This window comes from Pelodiscus sinensis, chromosome 1 (assembly GCF_052426305.1).
Source record: "Pelodiscus sinensis isolate ZL-2025 chromosome 1, ASM5242630v1, whole genome shotgun sequence".
NCBI classification, from domain to species: domain Eukaryota; kingdom Metazoa; phylum Chordata; order Testudines; family Trionychidae; genus Pelodiscus; species Pelodiscus sinensis.
Genome location: NC_143052.1, coordinates 188,625,576 through 188,645,553, shown reverse-complemented (window position 1 = coordinate 188,645,553; position 19,978 = coordinate 188,625,576). Strand labels below are relative to the sequence as shown.

Here is a 19,978-nt window from a genome sequence, read left to right as displayed (position 1 = left end):
TCTACACTGGCCGCTTGAATTTCCGCAAAAGCACTGACTTCCTACTGTAAGAAATCAGTGCTTCTTGCAGAAATACTATGCTGCTCCCATTCAGGCAAAAGTCCTTTTGCACAAAAGGGCCAGCGTAGACAGCTCAGATTTGTTTTCTGGAAAATCATGCCACTCTAGACATAGCCTGGGAGTTTGGGCACAGGCAGTAAGGGCGTAAGCTGCAGTGAGGAGGTACTCACCACAGGTGGCTCCCAAGTCAGCAACACAGTGGGGCTCACGCAAGCTGTGTCTGCCTGGCTGGCCCCACACCACTCCTGAAAATGGTTGCCTGGCTGAGTGCAGGAACGTGTGTGGCCCCTTGGAGGGGAAGGAGATCTTGTGCTGAACTGCTCCCCATGCCTGCATGTGCCACCCCCATTGGCTGGGAACCAGCCAATAGTGGCTTGGACAATGCTGGGGGAAGGGTAGCACAGAGCTGCCTCATCTCACCCACCCCACAAGAACTGTGGACACATACCCGCACTCAGCCAGCCAGCCACTTCCAGAAGCAGCATTGGGCCAGGCAGGAACAGACAGTATGTGAGGATCACAAGCGACTAGCAAAAGCTCCAATATAGACCGATCGGTCACGAATGACAGATTAGTGACCACTGGTATAGTGCTTTCACAATTGGAATATGAACTGATGGATAGGGAGTAGAGTTGGTACTCTTGCAGGCTGATTATTTTAACAATCATTTATAGTATTTATTCAGTTCTTTCAAAGCATCTTGTACTGATGGTTACCTAGGAAGAACTTCAATTCACGTAAAGCCTAACCAGTCACACAAATTGCATATATTTCTTCCTGCCAAACAAGTGCAGATGGAACTTATCTGCCACACAGCAAGGTTCCATTTCCAGCTTTGCCTGAGGTGACTTTCACCTTCAGTCACCCTCAGAGATGAACACTGATGTTTTATTCAATAAAAAGCATGTAAAGGATAGAGAACATTTCTTCCATGGACAAATGGGAACAGAATTCATTATCTTCTGACTCCTATCACAAAGTTCCTTCCTTTCAGGCCAAAGGACAGATTGATGCATAAGAGTTCTATTTTGTCCCTGTGAATTTCTGGAGCTCTGTGCTGCTACAAGGATACAAACTTAGAAGAGAAAAAACTTTTCAGAAGTAACTAAGTATACAAAATATTAGGCATGTGACCTTTTCCTAAGATTTAATTGAACCAGGAATGACATGAACTATTTTCCCCACTGCAAATTTAGTAAGTCTCCCCCCCATCAACAATTTAGAGGTATTTTTAAAAAGTCAGAAAAACAAACTGCCTATTTTTCCCACCCACTTTCATTATCAAAAACTGCCGAGACTTGGGATCAAACTTGAAAAAACCCTTATGGACTATACGCACAGAAAACCTCAGGCCAAAAATTAGCTTGATAACTTTATATAAACTGAAAACTTTATATTTCCTATGATGGAAACAGGTCACTACTGCTCCCCCTCCCGCCCCCAGTACATACTCCTAACATCATGCTGATTTTCTAAAATTAAGTGCTTTGGCACAGATCTTACTATTTACTGATGACCAATGATTAAGATTATGAACTTGTGCGGCTTTATTGACGGAGTTGGGTACAACAATTGAAGCATCATTCTACCTCCATCCAGTTGTCATTTGTTATAGCTTAAAATTCACATTAACCACAAATTCATACAATCAACATCAGGCAGAGTGTTAATTTGAGATTGGAATAGACAATTTTATATCTCCTTACCAGAACATGCAGGGGAGAGACACTTTTACATTGCAATTCTCATCAATTTCATTGCTGGACTTTCTTCCCTCCCATTTAAACCAGGTCATCTGCCTGTTCTTTTTAGTCTTAAAATGTAAGCCACGTGGCCAGTCGCAGTACACCACTGACTTAAACCCCAAACAAGACAGAAAAAAGTGGTAATGTTAGCACTGTACAACAGTGCCATAATTTACCTACTTTCTTGGAGGGGTAACATTACTGGCCCAGTATCTGTCCAGCAGTACATACCAGCCTTTTTCTAGACTTATGATAAGCTGCACAGCCTTGTACTGGCTATGGGTAAAGGTACTAACAACAGTAGCTTTACCAAGACCAGGGAAAACTGCATCATAGTACAAAAGAGTATGAAAGTGTTAACATTCCATATTGAAGAGAACTTGCATGGGTTTCAAAGAGAAATCGTATACGTTTTAAAACAAGGGTTTAGATTACTGATGCCCTCCCAAATCTGTCTATTGAATTTAGTCATTTAAGAAATAATTACATCACTAATGTAAACAATATAAACATACCAAAAACTAAAGTATGATTTAAATACATTTTTGATGGTACAAAAGAAAATTCTGAAGGCGCCTGTACAGTTTTTACAATGTGGGAATCACCAATGTATTTACAACATGAAACAGGAAAATACCTTTCTTGTGCAGAGTACAATTATCTGAAATTATGTCAATATAAAAAAAAAACAATATCTAGCGGTGTGAGGCACTCCTAAAGATGGTGGCATTGGGCATGCTTTCCTTTGGTACAAGTCCCATCGCTTGGAGAGCTGCAGTTGCTGCTGTGGCTTTAGCATGCTTCTTATTAAGGCTAGGAAAGCTAGGCCTGTATTCATGCCCGTTGACCATCACCTGTTTAAGAGAAAAAAATATACAATAAAACAGATTTAACCAGGTGTTTGTTATTACTACTGGAGAAGTTTGTTTATAAGAGCCAGAGGAGCAATATGCAAGCTTTCTATTAAAGGTAGACAAGTGCAAAATACATGTCCTCACTCAAATCTCTGATATATATAAAGAAACAATCCCACTGCATCTAAATGCTGAAAGACAAGTGCAAATTATAGTGTTGCACAGAGAATAACGAAAAGAGAAGTTACTCACTCTGTGAAGTAACGATGGTTCTTCAAGATGTTTGTCCCTGTGGGTGCTCCACTATAGGACTATGTCTACACTGCAGGCTTTTTGCGCAGAATGAAAAACTTGCAGAGTGTCTACACTGCACGCGCGTTCTTGCACAAATAAATTTACAGTACAGCATCGGAAAACAGGGCTTCTTCTGGAAGAGTTATTCCTCTCCTCATGGGGAGAGGAATAAGCCCTCTACAAGAAGGCAGTGTAGACAGGCAACATGAATTTCTTGCACAAGTAACCCCTATGGCTAAAATGGCCATCAGAGCTTTCTTGCACAAGAGAGCGTCCACACTGCCATGGACGCTCTTCTGCAAAAGCACAACTCTTGGGCAAAAGCACATGGAAGTGTGGACGCACTCTTGTGGAAGACCTTTTGCACAAGAACTCTTCTGCAAAACAGTACTTGTGCAAGAAGCCTGCAGTGGAGACGTAGCCTTGGTGTCGGGCTCAGCCCGGCATCATGGATCGGAGACTTTTACAGCAGAGTCCAGTCAGACTGCGCATGCATGAGAGGCACGTGGTGTTCCCACCTTTGAAGTTAGGAGTCAGGCTGTGTGCGCTTTCTGTTTCTTCTTTGACGCCCTCCTGGCCAGTTGTTAATGCCCAGAGCAGCGGGCAAGAGGGCGGATAGTGGAGCACCAATTGGGGGGACACACCTCAAAAACACATCGTTACTGCACAGAGTGAGTAACTTCTCTTTCTTCTTCTAGTGATGTCTCCATGGGTGCTCCACTGTTGGTGACCATGTAGCAGTGCCCAGCTTGTTGTTGCAGGCTGTAGAGTGGACCACAGTAGCTACCGTGGTATCTGTTGTTGAGCATGGTGGAATTGAATAGTGTTTCATGAACATGTGATAAGGAACCTTAGAGACTGAAGGAAGACCTTTGTGAATCTTATTATGTCCCTTGTGGTCTGATGGGAGGGACCTCCAATGAGAAAAATCGTCCAAGTAAAGGAAGACTGTGATGCCTTTTCATTGGAGATGCACTGCTGCAACTTCCAGGGTCTTGGAGAAGACTTGGGGGCAGAGGACTCTGTATTGGAAATAGTCTGACACTACTATAAAGCACAGGAAACGTCTGTGTGCGGGATGTATCGTGATATGGAAGTATGCATTTTGGAGGTCGAGGACTGCAAACCAAGTCTCCTCTGTACAGTGCGGGAAAAATCATGGCGAGTGTAACCATTTTGAAATGCTGCTAGTGAAGGTATCTGTTCAGTTGATGGAGATCTAATATGGGCCTCCAACCCCCTATTCTCTTTTCAGTGAGAATGTAGTTTGAGTAAAAACCTCTCCCTTGATATTGTTTGGGGACCTGTTCTACAGCTCCTATGTTGAGAAGGTGTTGGACTTCCTGGCGGAGCAGTGTTTCGTGATCTGGGTCCCTGAAAAGGAAGGGAGAGGGTGGAAAAGTTGGAGGGAATCAATACAAAAGGGACAGCGTACCTGCAGCTGATGATTTCTAAAACCCACTGATCTGTGGGACTGCTGCCCATTCGTTGTAAAAATGGCACAAAAGATGGTGGTGGAAAATGTTGGGACTCCCCTGACATAGGTGTGGAGGGGAGATTGGGTAGACCCTCAACCAAATTAAAAAACCTGCTGTCTAGAGGCCTGAGTCATGGAAAAGCATGTGCGTGGGGCTCTTTCCCGTTGGTTTCGTGGTCAGAAGTGGTTTTGGTCAAATGGTCGATGCTGCTGCTGCCTGCTGAAAGTTGTGTGTGTCTTCGGTAGGGCGTATAGCGCTTCCTTTGGAAGGGGGGATTATACATCCCCAATGTACACAAGGTGGTGCATGAGTCTTTGCTAGAATGTAAGCTTCAAAATTCTTTGCAGTGAAACAATTTGTCCTTATCGAATGGTAGGTCTTCTACCTTTGGCCTGGAGATCCTTAGAAACACCAGCTACTTGAATCCAGGATGAGTGTCTCATCACTATGGATGTTGCTGTATCTTTTACCATGGTGTTGGCAGCGTTGAGGGCCATCTGAAGGGCTGTATGAGATATAGTATATCCCTCTTTAATTATGGCTCTGAAGACAGATCTCTTATCTGGGAGATGTTGCATTAGCTCTGTTAGTTTTGCATAGTTGTCAAAGTCGTGATTAGCGAGTAGGACTGTGTAGTTACCTATGTGAAGTTGAAGGGTTGAGGATGTGTACATTTTCCTCTCAAACAAGTCCAGGTATTTATGGTCTTTGTCTTGTATATTTGTTTTGTATTGATGATTTTCAGATCTCTGATTTGCAGCATCAACCACTAAAGAATTGGGTTGAGGGTATTTGCCATACTTAGTCCTCTGCTTCAAGTATTGCCTCGTCCAGAGGCAGCGCAATTTTGGGGAGGGCTAGAAGTTCTTTAAAAGCGTATGCTGCTTTTCCAGCACTTCTGATAGCACAACCTCCTGACTGATGGCCACCCTTTTGAATACATCTTGAAATTGTTTTAGGTCACCACTAGGTGAGGAATCATCTGGGATAACCGCTTCAGGTGCAGAAGATGAGTTATGGATCAGAGTGTGTAGAAGATAGTGATCGCTGTGTGGGTGTGGGGGGGCGGTAGAGCTATGTTGTGGTGCCCAGTAATGATAGGGGAACCAGTGGCTATCACACTGAGGACAGTACTGCCAGTCGGGTTGCCACAGGGGGTATTGCTATTGTACACCGTATGATGCATGTGCTCTGTCTGGGGAATAGTCTTGTGAGGAGAACATACTCCTTGTATCCCCCTGGTAGGCACTGAGTTGTGATAAAATAGGGGAGCATAGCGAGGGCAGAAAGCCTCTCATTCATAACGGAGAGCAAGAGCAGTGCCATGCTGAGGACTCACCCGGGGTTCTCACTCTCCTGTCAGTTATTGATGGAGCGTGTGTTTTGCTGCATGTTAGGGAACAGTGGCAGCTTGATGCTTTGTGTCATGGTGCCGAGTCTGCTGGTGGTGGAGGCATTGGTGCCGTTAGAACCTTGGGATATCTGGGGTTAGCCTGCACCGTGAGAGGGCAGGTGGAGTTCGCCCTGTCTTTTCCCAGTGCTGGAGGCAAAAGCCGTACCAGAGGCTCGCAGGGTGCCAGGGATAACGCCAGTGCCAGCAGTGCCTTTGTTGATTCAGGGCCCTTAATACGTGCCCTTTTTGATGGCTGGGGAGCCAGTTTCACAGACTTTTTAGAGTGCGTTTTTGAGCCTGTCAGTGAGGAAGCTCATGACTTTTCAATGCCCAAGGTGCCTGGTTCATCTCCCTTACTAATTTGTAATGGGAGGGAGCAGGCTGGTGAAGGCTTGTTTTTGAACACACTTTTTGCAGTATAGTTCTTAAGAGGTTCCCTGAGGGGACGTCACGTCCAAGTCCTTATTGCCCCCATTGTGCGGATGAGGGTCTACTAGGGCTTTATCAAAGGACAGCATGTGTATTTCTATCCTTGCGAGCGCTCACTGTCAGACTGCGATAGTGAATGCATTTTTGTGAAACGTGTGTCTCTCCCAGACAGAGTATGCATTCACTGTGGCCATCAGAGGCTGGTATAAAGTCCCAGCATTTCTCACATTTTTTGAAACTGGGAGAGCCTAGCATTTTATTAGGTGGCAGACTACGCCACTTGCTGCTGTGACTCTTATTCATGAGTAAAAGTTCACTTCCCCTCCCCCCCCATTTGTAGTTTGCTGAATGGTGGTAAATTGTAGTTCGCTGCATGGTGGTAGGCTGTTATTCTGACAAACTATATACAAGCTGAAGTAAAATAACTTTTTTTTTAAACTATTAACTGTTTAACAAAAGAAAAATGAACAGGAACAGAGAAGTCTACAATATCAATCTAACTTTCTTTTTCTTCACAGAAGTGGCATGCGGAAGAGAAATGTTGGAGCTCCGTCCATAGCCAAGGGCAGCAAACATGAACTGAGAGGAGTCGAGTTGTGCATGCTAACTTCAAAGGCAGGAACACCACATGTGCAGCCCAACTGGACACTGTTGTAAAAGTCTCTGATCCGTGGCGCCAGGACAAACCCAATATCAACAGTGGAACACCCATTGGGACATCACTCAAAGAAAGAATTAAGATTCCTCAAAAACATTAATTTGTGAGTTCTTCAGAGCACAAAAACACTCTTAACTTTTCTCCATTCTCTACATTTTGCATCTTGAAATTGTCTCCATTTCTCTTTCTGACTCATTTTAGATATGGTTATAATTCAATCAGCCTTTTGGCTGAAATCAAGTGTGTTGTTATTCGTCGGGTTGACCCTCTCTAGTCCAGCACCCTTGCAGAATCAGAGAATTTGCCTTCCCACAAAAGGTCAATATTGTCTAGCAGCATTGCTAACTCTTCCACTGCTTACTTGGGCATAGAAGACATTTAGGATTAAATTACAACACAGAACACAGATCCAGAACTGGTGGCTGCAAACAAACTTTACGAGACGGTGGGAAACTTGGCTGTGCCCATGATAAGTGGACATCCAGCTAAATAAAATCATGCCGGACCACAGATGTTCCCGGACCAGAGTGTGCCAGACTACAGGTTCAACCTACAGTAACAACCAAGCCCTACTCAGGATCAAGGTCTCACAACAAACACAAAAGACGACAGTCTCTTCCACAAAGAGCTTATAATATAATTGTACAAGACACTGATAGATAGCATATTAGGAAAATGTCAAAGGGCCAACTAACACCTTTTATTGGACTAACTTCTGTTGGTGAAGAGCTCTTCTTCAAGTCCATAGGATATTTCCTCACCCACCTTCTCCAATATCCTAGGACTGACATGGCAACAATTACACCGCATGCAAAAGTCCAAATGGTATATAAAATAATGCTTTTCCACTGAACTCTTCCTCTCTCTCTCTGCAGAGCCCAGCCAACACATTGTACTAGTTACGCTGTGACTGCATCTACAATCGCAGAATTCAGTTGCAATTTAGCACTATTATAGTGCCACCACTGAAAGTTGTTATAACCACAGTGCTCTGGTGTTTTTATTCTATTGGCCAACATTACTTGACACTACCTTTGAAAAGGATGCAGAAGCTCCCTCATGGTATAGAAAGGAATAGCTTGTCTCAAAGGGAATGAGTATATAATGTCTTAATAATTATGTTTATTACAGTAGTACCTAAACAACAACTAAGAATGGAGTGCAGTTGTACTAGGCATGGTACAAAACAGTTCCTGCACCACAGCAAATTAAATACATTAGCCAGCAACCTAAAAATCCATTAAATAAGATGAAGGTGGGAACTTAATAGTCTTTCTCCCTACATCCCTTCCAGGCAGTATGGTCTGCTTTGGCTTCTTGTGATTGAACTCTGGGAGTAGTAGCAATGCATTCTCAATGGTGGGCTCACTACTCTAGAATCTGCTCCTTGGGATGATACAATCAGTGTTCAGCAAACTTCATGGAGAAGTGCTGGAACTCTTGTTTTGTTAAACTAGTAAGTTATTCCAAGACCATTTTAGAAGCCACACAGACCGTAATTCAGACCTACATTTCTGAATCTAATACTTTATGGAGCCCAGGTTTTGACAAGATTTGAATAAGTTAAAATAAATTGGTAAGAAACTACCATTAAGGCAAAAAAAGTATATATCTTTTCTTTCTATATGCACACCTTTGAAATTAAGTATAAGAGATGTTATGGCCCAGACTTCTGTAAAATTGCAGTGATCTTTTCCACAATTCTTGACATTTTTCTTCCAGAGAAGAAGAAAAGTCACCAATACATTTTTTTAATCTAGTTCTGTCAGTTCTTTAACAGAAGAGTATTTCAATGGAAAATATTAATGCAGGATTCAAGTGAAAAGAGAGTAAGCTGGACTAACCCAACTAAAAAATAAAAAAGGGTTAAATTCTACTGTCTTTACTCACAGGAGGCTGTTCCAACTCAAGTTTATTCATTGGACTCTGGCAAGTAGGATTTAACTTATTTAAATAGGAAGTGAGAAGAATGGCTCTTAGCCTCTTCATAATTAAAAACGTGCCTAAGTGTTTGCAGGTTGTGGGGTTAAATAGTAAGATCTTTCTAATAAGGACTTTGTATGCCTGCATGTTGGACAGTGCCCAACACATTTCAGGTGTTACTGGGATACAAATAAGCAAAATAAATAATACTAAAATGAATCATTTTTAACTTCGTAATAGATAGGTCAGAAAAGGGAATTCAAGCTTACCTTGAAGATAAAATGTTTGCGATGATCAGGCCCACTATCATCCACTAATACAAATACAGGTGGTGACCATCTTCTTTTATTACAGATCTCCATCAATGCAGAAACTGGATGTTTACCTTAAATATATCAACATATTTTATTTCTACATCAATTTCAATGTTAGATAAAATATCTTAAATTACATAATTTAAAGAAGCAAAAAAATGCCTTACCTGAAAGATCCTTCATTACACTAAAATGTCCTGATCTCTTTTGTGTCTTTTCTCCCACTGCAACGAGGCCTAAACAAAATATGGACCATGTTTATTATTATGTTACTTTCTACCAATATACCTGACTTTTGCACTGAGCTCTTGCTATTGAAAAAATGGATTTCTCTCATTCCATTAACCAAGCAATAGCAGCATTAATGATGCCTATGGTGATGCCCATGGACAAAGGGTGAACTCACACTTTTGAGAGGGCAAGCCTGCCGGCCCCACCCCTTCTGCTCAAGGGCCTGCCACATGTCAGATCCTTGAAGCTTCCTCTCCCCCCTGTAAAACAAAGGGCAGCCGCCCCAAGCACCAGCTCCTCCTGTCCTGAAGGTCCCGGCCCCAGCCCCAGGAGCAGTTCATGCATCACTTCTCACTCCCTTGTCCCAAGTGGGAGGGACACAGTGAGCAACAGGGTCCTTTGGGGATAAAGGAGGTGGTGGCACTCAGGGAAGGAAAAACACCGTGGCCCAGTTTTTGGCAGCATGTGGGTGGCAGTGCCAGAGAAAGCAGTGCCTCCCCCAGCCTATTATACTCGTCATCCATGACGACACCAACTACAGTACAACCTTAACATTCAAAAGCCTTTTAATCTCTCCCTTCATGTCAACACTACTTTTTCTTCACGCCAGGTCATTCTTCTCAACTTGTTCCTAAATCACTCTATAGACACAAATTTATATCTGTGCATGTAAACTGGTACCCAAGAAATCACAGGGTTCTCTCAGAAATTGCAGTGGCAAAAGGAACAGAACGTGAAGCCATCGCTCCCAGGAGCCAGCACCCCGCGCCAGCAGCTCCTCCAGTGTGGCTGTACTGCCCCCAGCCCTTCCACGCAGCTGTCTGCGTCTCCTGTCCATGGGCATGCTGGTGATCCTGGTGCCCGCCCCAGTGGGCAGGACTGGAGGCAGTACAGCTGCCAGAGCTGGGCACTGGCTCCTGGGAGCAGTGGTTCCATGTTCTGCTCCTTTCACTGCCACGATTCCCAGGAGAGCCCTGAGGTTCCACAGACACCAATTTATATCCTCAGATATCAATTTGTATCCATACAGGGCTCTAACTGTTCCGTTAATTTTCCACTGAGGCTGTAACTAGTGTATTGGTCACCAGCAAATACAAAGCATTCTAAGGAGGCACTCTTCCCCCTCATAGAGCTCAATACTTCACTGCCCATGGCACATTTGGGAAAAAATTATGTCAGGAGCTGAACTAAAACTCCAGAGAATCACAGGGGCAGAGCTCCTGGAACCCTCTCCATTTTCCCTCATGAACTTTCAGCTGAAACATTTCCCTTTTAAAATTAAAATCGTCAAGCTTATTAAAAAAAAATTGGTCTGTAATAGTTCACACTACAGCGTCATTTAGTCATGTAAGAGAATTTATTTACTTCGGTGTTTCATTTATGCTGTTCTTGGTTTACAAAGATCAGAGTTTTCTTGTGTCTGGATTCACATCCCTCTACACTGAAGCCAATCACACCTGGAGAAACATGACACATTGTCCATGGTTGTATCTACATTAGAGACTATGCTGGTACAATTCCAGTGCAGATGTAGTTCATAATGCAGAAGGTTTTTTGTCATTGTACAAATATCATCTCCCTCAATTATAATGATACCTCAATAAAAGCTCTCTTCTGTTGATAAAACTGTATCTACAACAGAAATTGTCAGCATAGGTTTGTCAGTCATAAGTGTGATTTTTCTTCCCAAACCCGTAACAGAGCAAAACTTTTCAGCATAGACCAAGACAATAGCAAAAATACAAGGTGGGATAATCAAAATTGCTAAGTGATGTAGGTGCACAAGTCTCACTGAAAGTCAATGGAAAACTTAACCTGCTGAAATTTTTTGTTCTCAGGAGGAAGGACAAAAATAAGTAGGCGATTAAAAAACTAAATCTATATAGTTCTGAGGCAGTAGCTATCAAACTTTCCTTCTATGAGTTACTTTGTAAAAGGTATCTCTTGTAAGCCACATCCTGTACTCCAACCTTCAAATCTCAGAATTTTAAAGGGTAAGATTAAAAAAGGTGTATTATAGCATAAGGAAATGTGTAAGATGACCTCTCCCTTGCACGTGACACTTAAATACATGTAAAATAAAACACGTGAACTACAATAGCGCTGAACTTCTTTTCCTTCATTCCACTCATTTTATTTTTCTTGTTTCTTACCTTCACTTGTTTCCTCTCCTGGCTTTTGGGGATGAAGGGAGCAGAGGAGACATACTGCAGTTTTTCATTCCTGTTCAGCTTTTTTTTTTTTTTTTTTAAACTCACCTCCTCATTACTGCCATGCCTTCATCCTCAGAACTTCAACATAGCTTATTTCAAGGGATCATGGCCCCAAAGTAACCTCCAAATTCAAACAACTCTGATGTTTCTTCTTTTCTTGTTGAAAATTATTTACATCAGAAATAATAATCACAAAACCGAGGTTAAAATAGAGATCCTACAACATTTTAGCTCTTCTTAATGAATGTGTGTCCCCCATCTTGGATCATTGTCACGTAATATGTTTCACATCTGATGGTCTGAGAGGCATGGCTCTGAACCGACTCTAAAGGGAAGAAGAAATGTTCTGCTTTCCACTGTCAATTTAAGCAGTGTGTTTTTACACCTTTCAGCTGCTGAGCAGAGAGCTCTCTCAGCTTGATGGCAGCCAACAGAGCAAAAGCACAGCTTAGTGGATGTAGACCTGAAAGTGTTCAAGCCATGCTGGACAGTAGCTGGGTCTAGTGTAGAGCCATAGCAAAGGCTGGCAAGCTCTGGATTCACACTTTGCTCCTGTTTCCCAAGTCAGCTTTTGCTAAACAAAATTAGCACATTTTCACTGTCTCTGGATGTTTGTTCCCAGAAGTCAAAACACTCACTATTTTTGAAGAAATTTAGACAAGATTTCAAAAATCATTTTCTTTTATAAGAAGGGAAGAAGAAAATTACTAAGTATTCTGGCTAGAAATCTAAATGGACAAAGCCATTTTACATAAAGTGCCAGTCTGATTTTTAGCAGTGTACACACTTGTGAAGGCTGTCCTCAAGCCTTTCTTTACATCTTCTTCATATTGGTTTGCACAGCACGTGCCATGGATTTTGCATTTTATAAATAGTACATCAGATCATTCCAATGCATGTTAGTGCCCTCCTTATGCATAAGAAACACTTCGGCTACTTTTTTTTTTTTAAACAACCCACGCTGCCTCTTTATAGTTCATGCTATATTAGCACTAGGAATCCAAATCAGTTCAGTGAAACTTTAGCACTTCTATCAATCTGGTCTTAATTTTTTAGGGAGCCTGTTGGAATGGATTACAGACATGAAGGGATATAGGATTATATGTTTGATAAAAGTCATCACAGAAAAAAAATGACTGAATTACAGCAACCCAGGAATCACTGCAAAGTTATCTGTTTTTGAATGGGAACCTGTACCAAGAAAGGGAAGATGCATAGCAAAAACTCTCCACATTAAGAAGCGTGCCAGCAGTTTTTCTGATAACTGTGTTTGTATGCTGTGCTCTTCTTCACCTCTATGGCTATCTTCCTCAGCAGGAAGCTCATTAGGGCAGTGAACCTCTCTGCCTATTTGTTTGTACAGCACCCAGCATGACAAGGCCCTAATCCTGGTTCAGGTGTTCAGGCTTTAGTACAATATAAATAATCATTGGAACTGAATGCCAAATTCTAAATGTTATCAGATACCACACAGAAGTCCCCACACACTGAATAAAGTTAGTACTTCCAATTATGGTTCTAAAGCTGTTAAGATAACCCATTCTACAGGCCACTCAGAAAAAGAGAAATGACTTTGAAGGAATTTGTTTAGTTTATAGATCTACAGCCGCTCCCCAACTTACGGCCACCTCCGCTTAGGACCATGTAACTCTATGGGATCCAAGTTACGAACAGTTCGAGTTACGGACCAAGTGTTGGTTCGTAACTCGGAGAGTGGCTGTATATAGTCCTTCCCTGATGCCAGTGACATTACCCAGGTAAAACTCAAGGAATGAGAGCTTTACAGAACAGAGCTACTGAAAAGTCCATGCTGCAGCTCAACAAGTTGAAGGCATTCCACAGAAAACTTTCTTTCTGAAATATCTGTCAATTAATTCAAACTCTATCTTCAAATCTGGCAAGATGTCTGAGAGGAGTGAAGCGTTGTAAAGCATGTTTGGCCACTTTGTGTGTAAAACTAATATTTATTCTTATGGTTTCCTGTTCTTTGCTTTTGGACTGTTTCATTGCTCAGTTATAAAGCCATTGCGCAGACAGCTAAAGGACCTAGAACCTTAGACAGGATCTCATTTTTATACTTTAAAGCTGAAAGAGTAAGACTCCATGGCTCTCCATTTTCTGACCACACAATTTTTACTATTCTTGCCTATAACACTTTATTTTCAGTCTTGATTGGTTCTGTGAGAGTATTCCACTATTCACTATATATTTTTTACCATCTGCAGTGTTATTGACTTAACATCTATGAAAATCAGACCTAAGCATTTAAGTTTATGTACTGTTTCTTTTCTGAATAAAAATATGACTGAATAAAAATTCTGCTCTAAATGTCTTTAAGATTAAATATCATCTATGTCATGTATTGCAAATTAAAATAAAACTGCTGCTGAGTTTGCATATATATATATATATATATATACACACACACACACACACACACACACACACACACACACACACACATACATATACATATACACACATATACACATACACACATATACACACACACACACACACACACACACACAAAATACCTGGCTCTCTAATCTGGGCAGCTCATTTAAGCCATAGTAGGGTCCTGATCCTGCAAACATGCATCTGCATATGTAACTCTGAATGGAAGAGGAGCCCCACTGACTTATACAAGAGTATTTATGACTTTAAAGTTAAGCTCATGCTTAAATGTACATAGACCAAAGCGTAAGGGGCCAGTATCTAAATAATTATTTGTATTGTGATTTTATAGTAATAAACATATTACAGTGAAATAATTTCTATATACTAAGATTGTTCTGTTCTTTTCTATAATAGAAATAAAACTATTATCAATTTTATGGTGTAGTAAAAAGGTTCAAGGAAAGCACTTACCTTTTCGATCAGTCTTAAAATCCACTAGAATAGGCTCCACGGTCCCTTCTTTGTTTTTTCCTAATCCCTCTCCTTCTCTCCAGCCCATTTTTCTCATCAGTTGGGCTCCCATTCCTCCAGTTACAGGGGCTGCTCTTAAGAACTGATCCTATCCAAAGAAAGAAAAGTAAAACAAGTCCTAAAGTTAGCACACAATTAAAAAAAATAATTGGGAGCATCCAAAAATGTTTCTAACAATGTTTCATAAATCAATTCAAGTGAATACACCTTATCTGTGAATACATTTACATGTCTTGTATAAATCAGAGTTCACAACATACAAGTTAAACAATTTGTTCAAAATATCAAATTAGAAACAGCTTAAGAAAATTTTAATGCAATTGTTTAAGTCAAAATTGGCAATTTTAAACATTCACTCATTTCAAACACATGTATTTAATAAAATAACCATTTATTTTACAACACACTACTTTGGTTCCAATGTATCTCTTCTTATCTTGTGAAAGGAGGCAGTGTTAATTATTAACTAGCAACATTTATGCCAAGTGTACCTAGTTATTGAACAAAAAATACAAGCAAACATAGTAATGACATTTGAATACTGTTTAGGAATATTTTAAATATGAGTAATGCTTTCCGACTTTATTACGCAGCAGTTGCAGGCACACACTTTACTCTGAAAATCCACATAGAACAGATACAGGCCATTTTTTAAAACAAATGAACAAAAAAGAAAAAAAGGGTACTTTGCCACACAGTTTAGCAGCAGTATTTGTAATATTGTCTCAATGCATCATTACATAATAGAGGTTAAGTGTTGTAAGATGATTTTATCAAACAGAACTTTTAAAAATCTGTTTTCTTGTAAAGAACTTTAAAAACTCCTTAAATTTTTACGTACCTAGGCCTCGATGGCCGCAGTGTTGTGAATAGTAGGGCTGGCATTGACCGTGGCAAGAAGGCAGCTACAAGGATTTGACCCTGAAACAAGTTTCCATATAGAGGGGTGAAAGTTCACAGGTTATTCTGTGAACTATCGTCTCTCTTCTGTCCCACCCACTGACCCAAGTAAGTCAGTCATTTCCATCACAGCAGCAAACTCTTGACTTAATGTAAACGTTTACACATGGTATTGACAATGCAGTCAGTTACTGTCACACATAGGTAAGAGATACAATGCCTGGTATTTTTTGTAGCAACTTTAGCTATGTTTCCAAACAGTGATAAATTCACAGAACACTTTTTCCTTTATTATTTTTATTACTGTGTTTGACGTACAAAATATTTCCCAGATTTGAAGAGACGAAGACAGATATTTCCTTGGTTTCATCTTATTTATATAAGCAGAATTAGAACTCTTCCTATTCCAGGAGACTTAGAATATATATATTTTAAATAAAAAATGATTAGCCCCTCAACACAGGCAATTATGGCACATACCAAGGACATATGCATCATAAACCTCCCACATTTTCTGTTAAGTTGTATAAAAAATTCCTGAATATCCATGTGTAATAGGAATGGTTTTCCAAATATTTACCTAATAAACAAAAAACAAATATCTAGAAATCATGCAACTGGAGGTTGACTTTAACAACACGGTGCTCAGATGGAAGGAAGAATAGACGGAGGCTAAGTTTACCTCTCTAGTTCAACTTTTGATCGGTGCCGGCCATGCATTTTACATGTACGCAGAGACAAATTAGCTGAAGTTTGATACCAACTGCCTCACTCTATGCACCTAGAATGGCTTTTACTTACTTCCAGTTTCATCCTCCCCTGTCTTTTCCAGGAACCTCTCATAAGAAAAGGTCAACCATGCAGAGTATGATACAAACCCCAGTCAATGTCACCCAGGGTTCCGATTCCTCTTTTGTACCTGCTTTGCAATGATAGAATTTTCAACATCAACATCTGTTTCATTATCACCAACGTGTATTCAGTTCACAAACCAGAGTGGAAGCAAGTTCTTGATGAGGTCACTTTCATGTTACAGAACTTTCCCATTACATTTTCAAACTAATTTTGGGGAAAAAACCCCTCATAACATACCCATTTTGTGGCTTAAAATGTAAAGTATTAACTTTCGACAGGAAATTTGAAAGCCTGAACAAATCTCAAAGCCAGAAAAAAATCTAACAACTTTCTATAAACTTTTAAAGTGCAATTCTACTTCAAAGTGACTGAACACAGCATCCCCTTATTCCTTGCATATTCATATATTGTATGTATTTATATTTACTGATTTTAGCATCAGATCATGTTTTTATTGGTTTTCATGATAGTTAGCATAACAGAGCCAAATGTGGCTAAGAGAGAGAACTGGATTCTAATTCTTCTTGTGCTTCATTTAACAAAACCATTTACTACACTGCAAACAGTTACACTTGCACAACCCTTTTGCAGGCTGCAGAAAGTTTGTTTCTCACACAGCACTATTAGAGAATAATTGAGAGAATAAATATTGCAATTAAGAGGAAAAACAAACCTTTTTCCTTGCAAATGGAGGATAAGGAAACAAATTATTAAAAAAATGAAGCCACACAATATCATTTGTACAGTTACATTCAGAGTGAAATTGCACTTTAAAGTGAATGTGAAAAAGGACATTTATAAAATGTTAATGCTTTTAATTAGATAACTTAATGGAACAAAGAGAAAACAGCATGGTCTAGAAAACTCTGCTGCCAATTTGCAGTGTAATGATAGAAAATACACATGAGCTCTCTTGTTTCCTTATCTCCAAATAGAGATAACACTAACTCACCGACTAGATTAACTGGCAGGCGTGTTTTGTAAGAACTCCATGTTTGTAAAGAACTTTCAAAATGTTTAAAAAAATCAAGTAATGCAGGACATGTGAAATATTAAAATTCCTTTTTATTTTAAATTAGAGAGTCAGAATACCAGACTAGACAGTCCAAAATAACATCAGGTACAGTAAATCCTAAGTTTCTAATTCTTTTCATTACCTTGTCAAATGAGTTTCATAATAGGTTTTAAATAAATATTTAACCAATCTCTATTCACAAACTGTATTACAAGAAAAACTGCTCATCACTATGATAATTTAATGACAACTTCTCATCTGTTAATCTCCAAGCCCACCTATGTCAGACCAGACCAGTGTATACTCCTCCTTTCCAGCAGATGGGACAAAGAGCAATGTTCTTTGTGACACCATTTCTCCTATAAAGGAGACTGGCCAGCAGATCCCACTCAAATAATTTGGAAAACTACCAATCCTTAAAACTACATTAGGAAAGTAACTTCAGAACAGTTACAACTCTAATAACAAATAAGAACAGGTGTGGGATGCCTGGGTTGGCAAAGGAGGGCTTAGAAACCAAATCAACAAGTAAAAAATTACAATTTTACAGCTTTCTGAAATGCTGACACAGCCCAGACACATGGGAACATGAGTAACATGAGAAAAGGTGAGTAACTTCCCCCCCCCACCCCAAAAACAAAAGTAAGAGACTGGTGAGCAAGACCTGACTACCAAAGATGGCAGCAGCAAAGCCTGAAACATCAAGTCCAGAATGATATGAGATGGCATGTAAATATGCTTAACTGGTTGCTCTCTACACAGTTCTTGAGAAGTATCTCCTCCTCCTCTGTCAGTGAGGTAGACGTGATGTTGAAGGAATAAGTCATTATAGAAAACAGCTGCTTTATCTTGAGTCAATGGTTCTTCACACACAAAAATGAGGCTTGCAAGTTGCTAAACCTTGTATGACTGGGAATCTCAACACCACTTCCACCACAAGTAATCTGACTTTCTAACCATTATACCCAAAATGCACAAAGCCTTCTTCCCAGAAAGTGTCAGTCAGCAAGAAGGAACAGCTGTGTGGATGGGAGAAATTGATTTGGAAGGAAACTAAGCTTAATGACCACCTGGTAAAAATTTTGGTAGGGTTCCCTATATGAAGGGACCTACATCTCTAATGGTCTCCTGATTTAAAAAAAGGCAACTGAAGAGACACGTTCACCCCCTTTAATGGTTTGAAAAGGAGCATGTGAGAAGGTGTTTGGCCCTGAATGCAGATTTTATGGTGATAGAGAAGAAAAGCTTAGCTTCAGCTTGTCAATTGTCCTAAAAACAATACTTTCAATAGAGCTTCGCAGATGAATACTCTAACTTTGCCTTTTAGTATTATAGCGGCATGGTTCCCAAAAGCCAACATTCTAGGTCTTTTAAAAATAGAAAGAAATTTCATTAATAAATTAACTTAAACTTTCTTGGCCTTTCATCAAGTTTGAAATATTCCTTAATCTACTGTTGGACCCTAAACAAGCAGTTCAGATAAATCCCTCTTCATAAAAGTTGACTCAAGAACCCGGGATTCTCCATGTTTAACTGTACACACACTGAGACCTAGTGGGTGATCGCAAAGGAGATCCAATAAGCTACCATTTCCTGAGCCAGTCCAGAAATTCCAAGTTGATCTTCTCCTGGAATGTGGCCATGTTCTGAAGGCCTGCCTATGGTGAAATAATTAGGGAAACGATACAACACATCAACAAACTCCTATAAGTTAGTGTTAATACCTGCTCCCAGGGCCAATGAATCCTGGGCACTGGAGTAAAAGGCTTCTATGGTCCCTTTCATCCAAAAAGACATCTGTCAGTTTGAAGGACTTTTCGCTACCCCAGTATGCACAATGGCAATAATGAGTGCTTATTTTTTTGGTGAGCTTTTTGTTTTGATTTTGGTTAGTATAGAATATAAAATGTTCAGAATATTTTTGATTGTATCTTCTGGAAGCGATGCTATCCTTAGGGCTGTTATCCTGGGAAGATTCTGCAAAGATACCGGTCATCCATTCCACCGTGACTGTACTGATTACATTGATTCATGCTGAGAAAATGCTCCATGCAAAAAGCCCACCACAGAAGAAGCCTTATCCCCTTCCTCCTAAAAACTGAGCGTTGTCACCTCCAAGATTTCTGCTGATCACAGTAGTTGTGCTGGGCCAAAGAGAAAGGAGTCATTTCTGAGGACTTTGAAAATTAAATCCAAGGATTTGAAATGGATTCAATACTGGACAGGGAGCCCACGTAGCATAGGCCACACTGCCATTTCTTGGTAAATTACTTTCATCCCCACGCATAGCACACTCAGCAGACAAGCCTGAAGGTGATGGGAACATGGACAACGTGAAAGGCTGCCTCCAGTTCTTGTAAGATCAGAGATGGCCAGACAATACTTCATTCAAGAGAAAGTGATATCAAAAGAGTTTTGTTTTTTCTTGTCTTTATCTACTGGTGGAGGAAGCTCTAGTCATGTGTGGCTAGCAGAAGATAACATGTTAGCAAAAATTTTACATCTTCAAAATATCTAGCCCTAAATATAGCTTTATAACAGCCCTGAAAATGTCTTGTTTTATAGTGATAGCTCAAATCAACAAAAAAGCGTTAACACTGTGCAATGTGTTATAAAAAAGAACCTAGTTAAAGCACCAACCTAAAATGCTCCTAGTTTTGGAAACAATGTATTTATTGTATAAT

At 40.3% G+C, this 19,978-nt stretch overlaps 1 protein-coding gene across 7 annotated transcripts in view; it reads right to left on the bottom strand.

The window, feature by feature from the left end:
* Positions 1 to 1,584: 1,584 nt before the first annotated feature.
* Positions 1,585 to 19,978, bottom strand: part of SON (SON DNA and RNA binding protein) — a 65,188-nt gene continuing 46,794 nt past the window's right edge. Inside the window, exons 9-13 of one of the 7 annotated variants that reach the window (XR_012897999.2) lie at positions 14,465 to 14,612; positions 9,317 to 9,385; positions 9,105 to 9,220; positions 7,610 to 7,696; positions 2,523 to 2,660 (exon numbers count right to left, since the gene is read on the bottom strand). Coding sequence is in view for 3 of the 7 variants with exons in the window: in XM_075911105.2 (XP_075767220.2) it covers positions 2,502 to 2,660; positions 9,105 to 9,220; positions 9,317 to 9,385; positions 14,465 to 14,612 (492 nt within the window). In the remaining 4 variants the exon portion in view is untranslated. Of the gene's footprint in view, positions 2,661 to 7,609; positions 7,697 to 9,104; positions 9,221 to 9,316; positions 9,386 to 10,745; positions 10,838 to 11,638; positions 11,919 to 14,464; positions 14,613 to 15,365; positions 16,347 to 19,978 lie in introns of those variants that run through there. The other 6 variants (XM_075911105.2, XR_012898001.2, XR_012898000.2 and 3 more) reach the window with 6 other exon arrangements.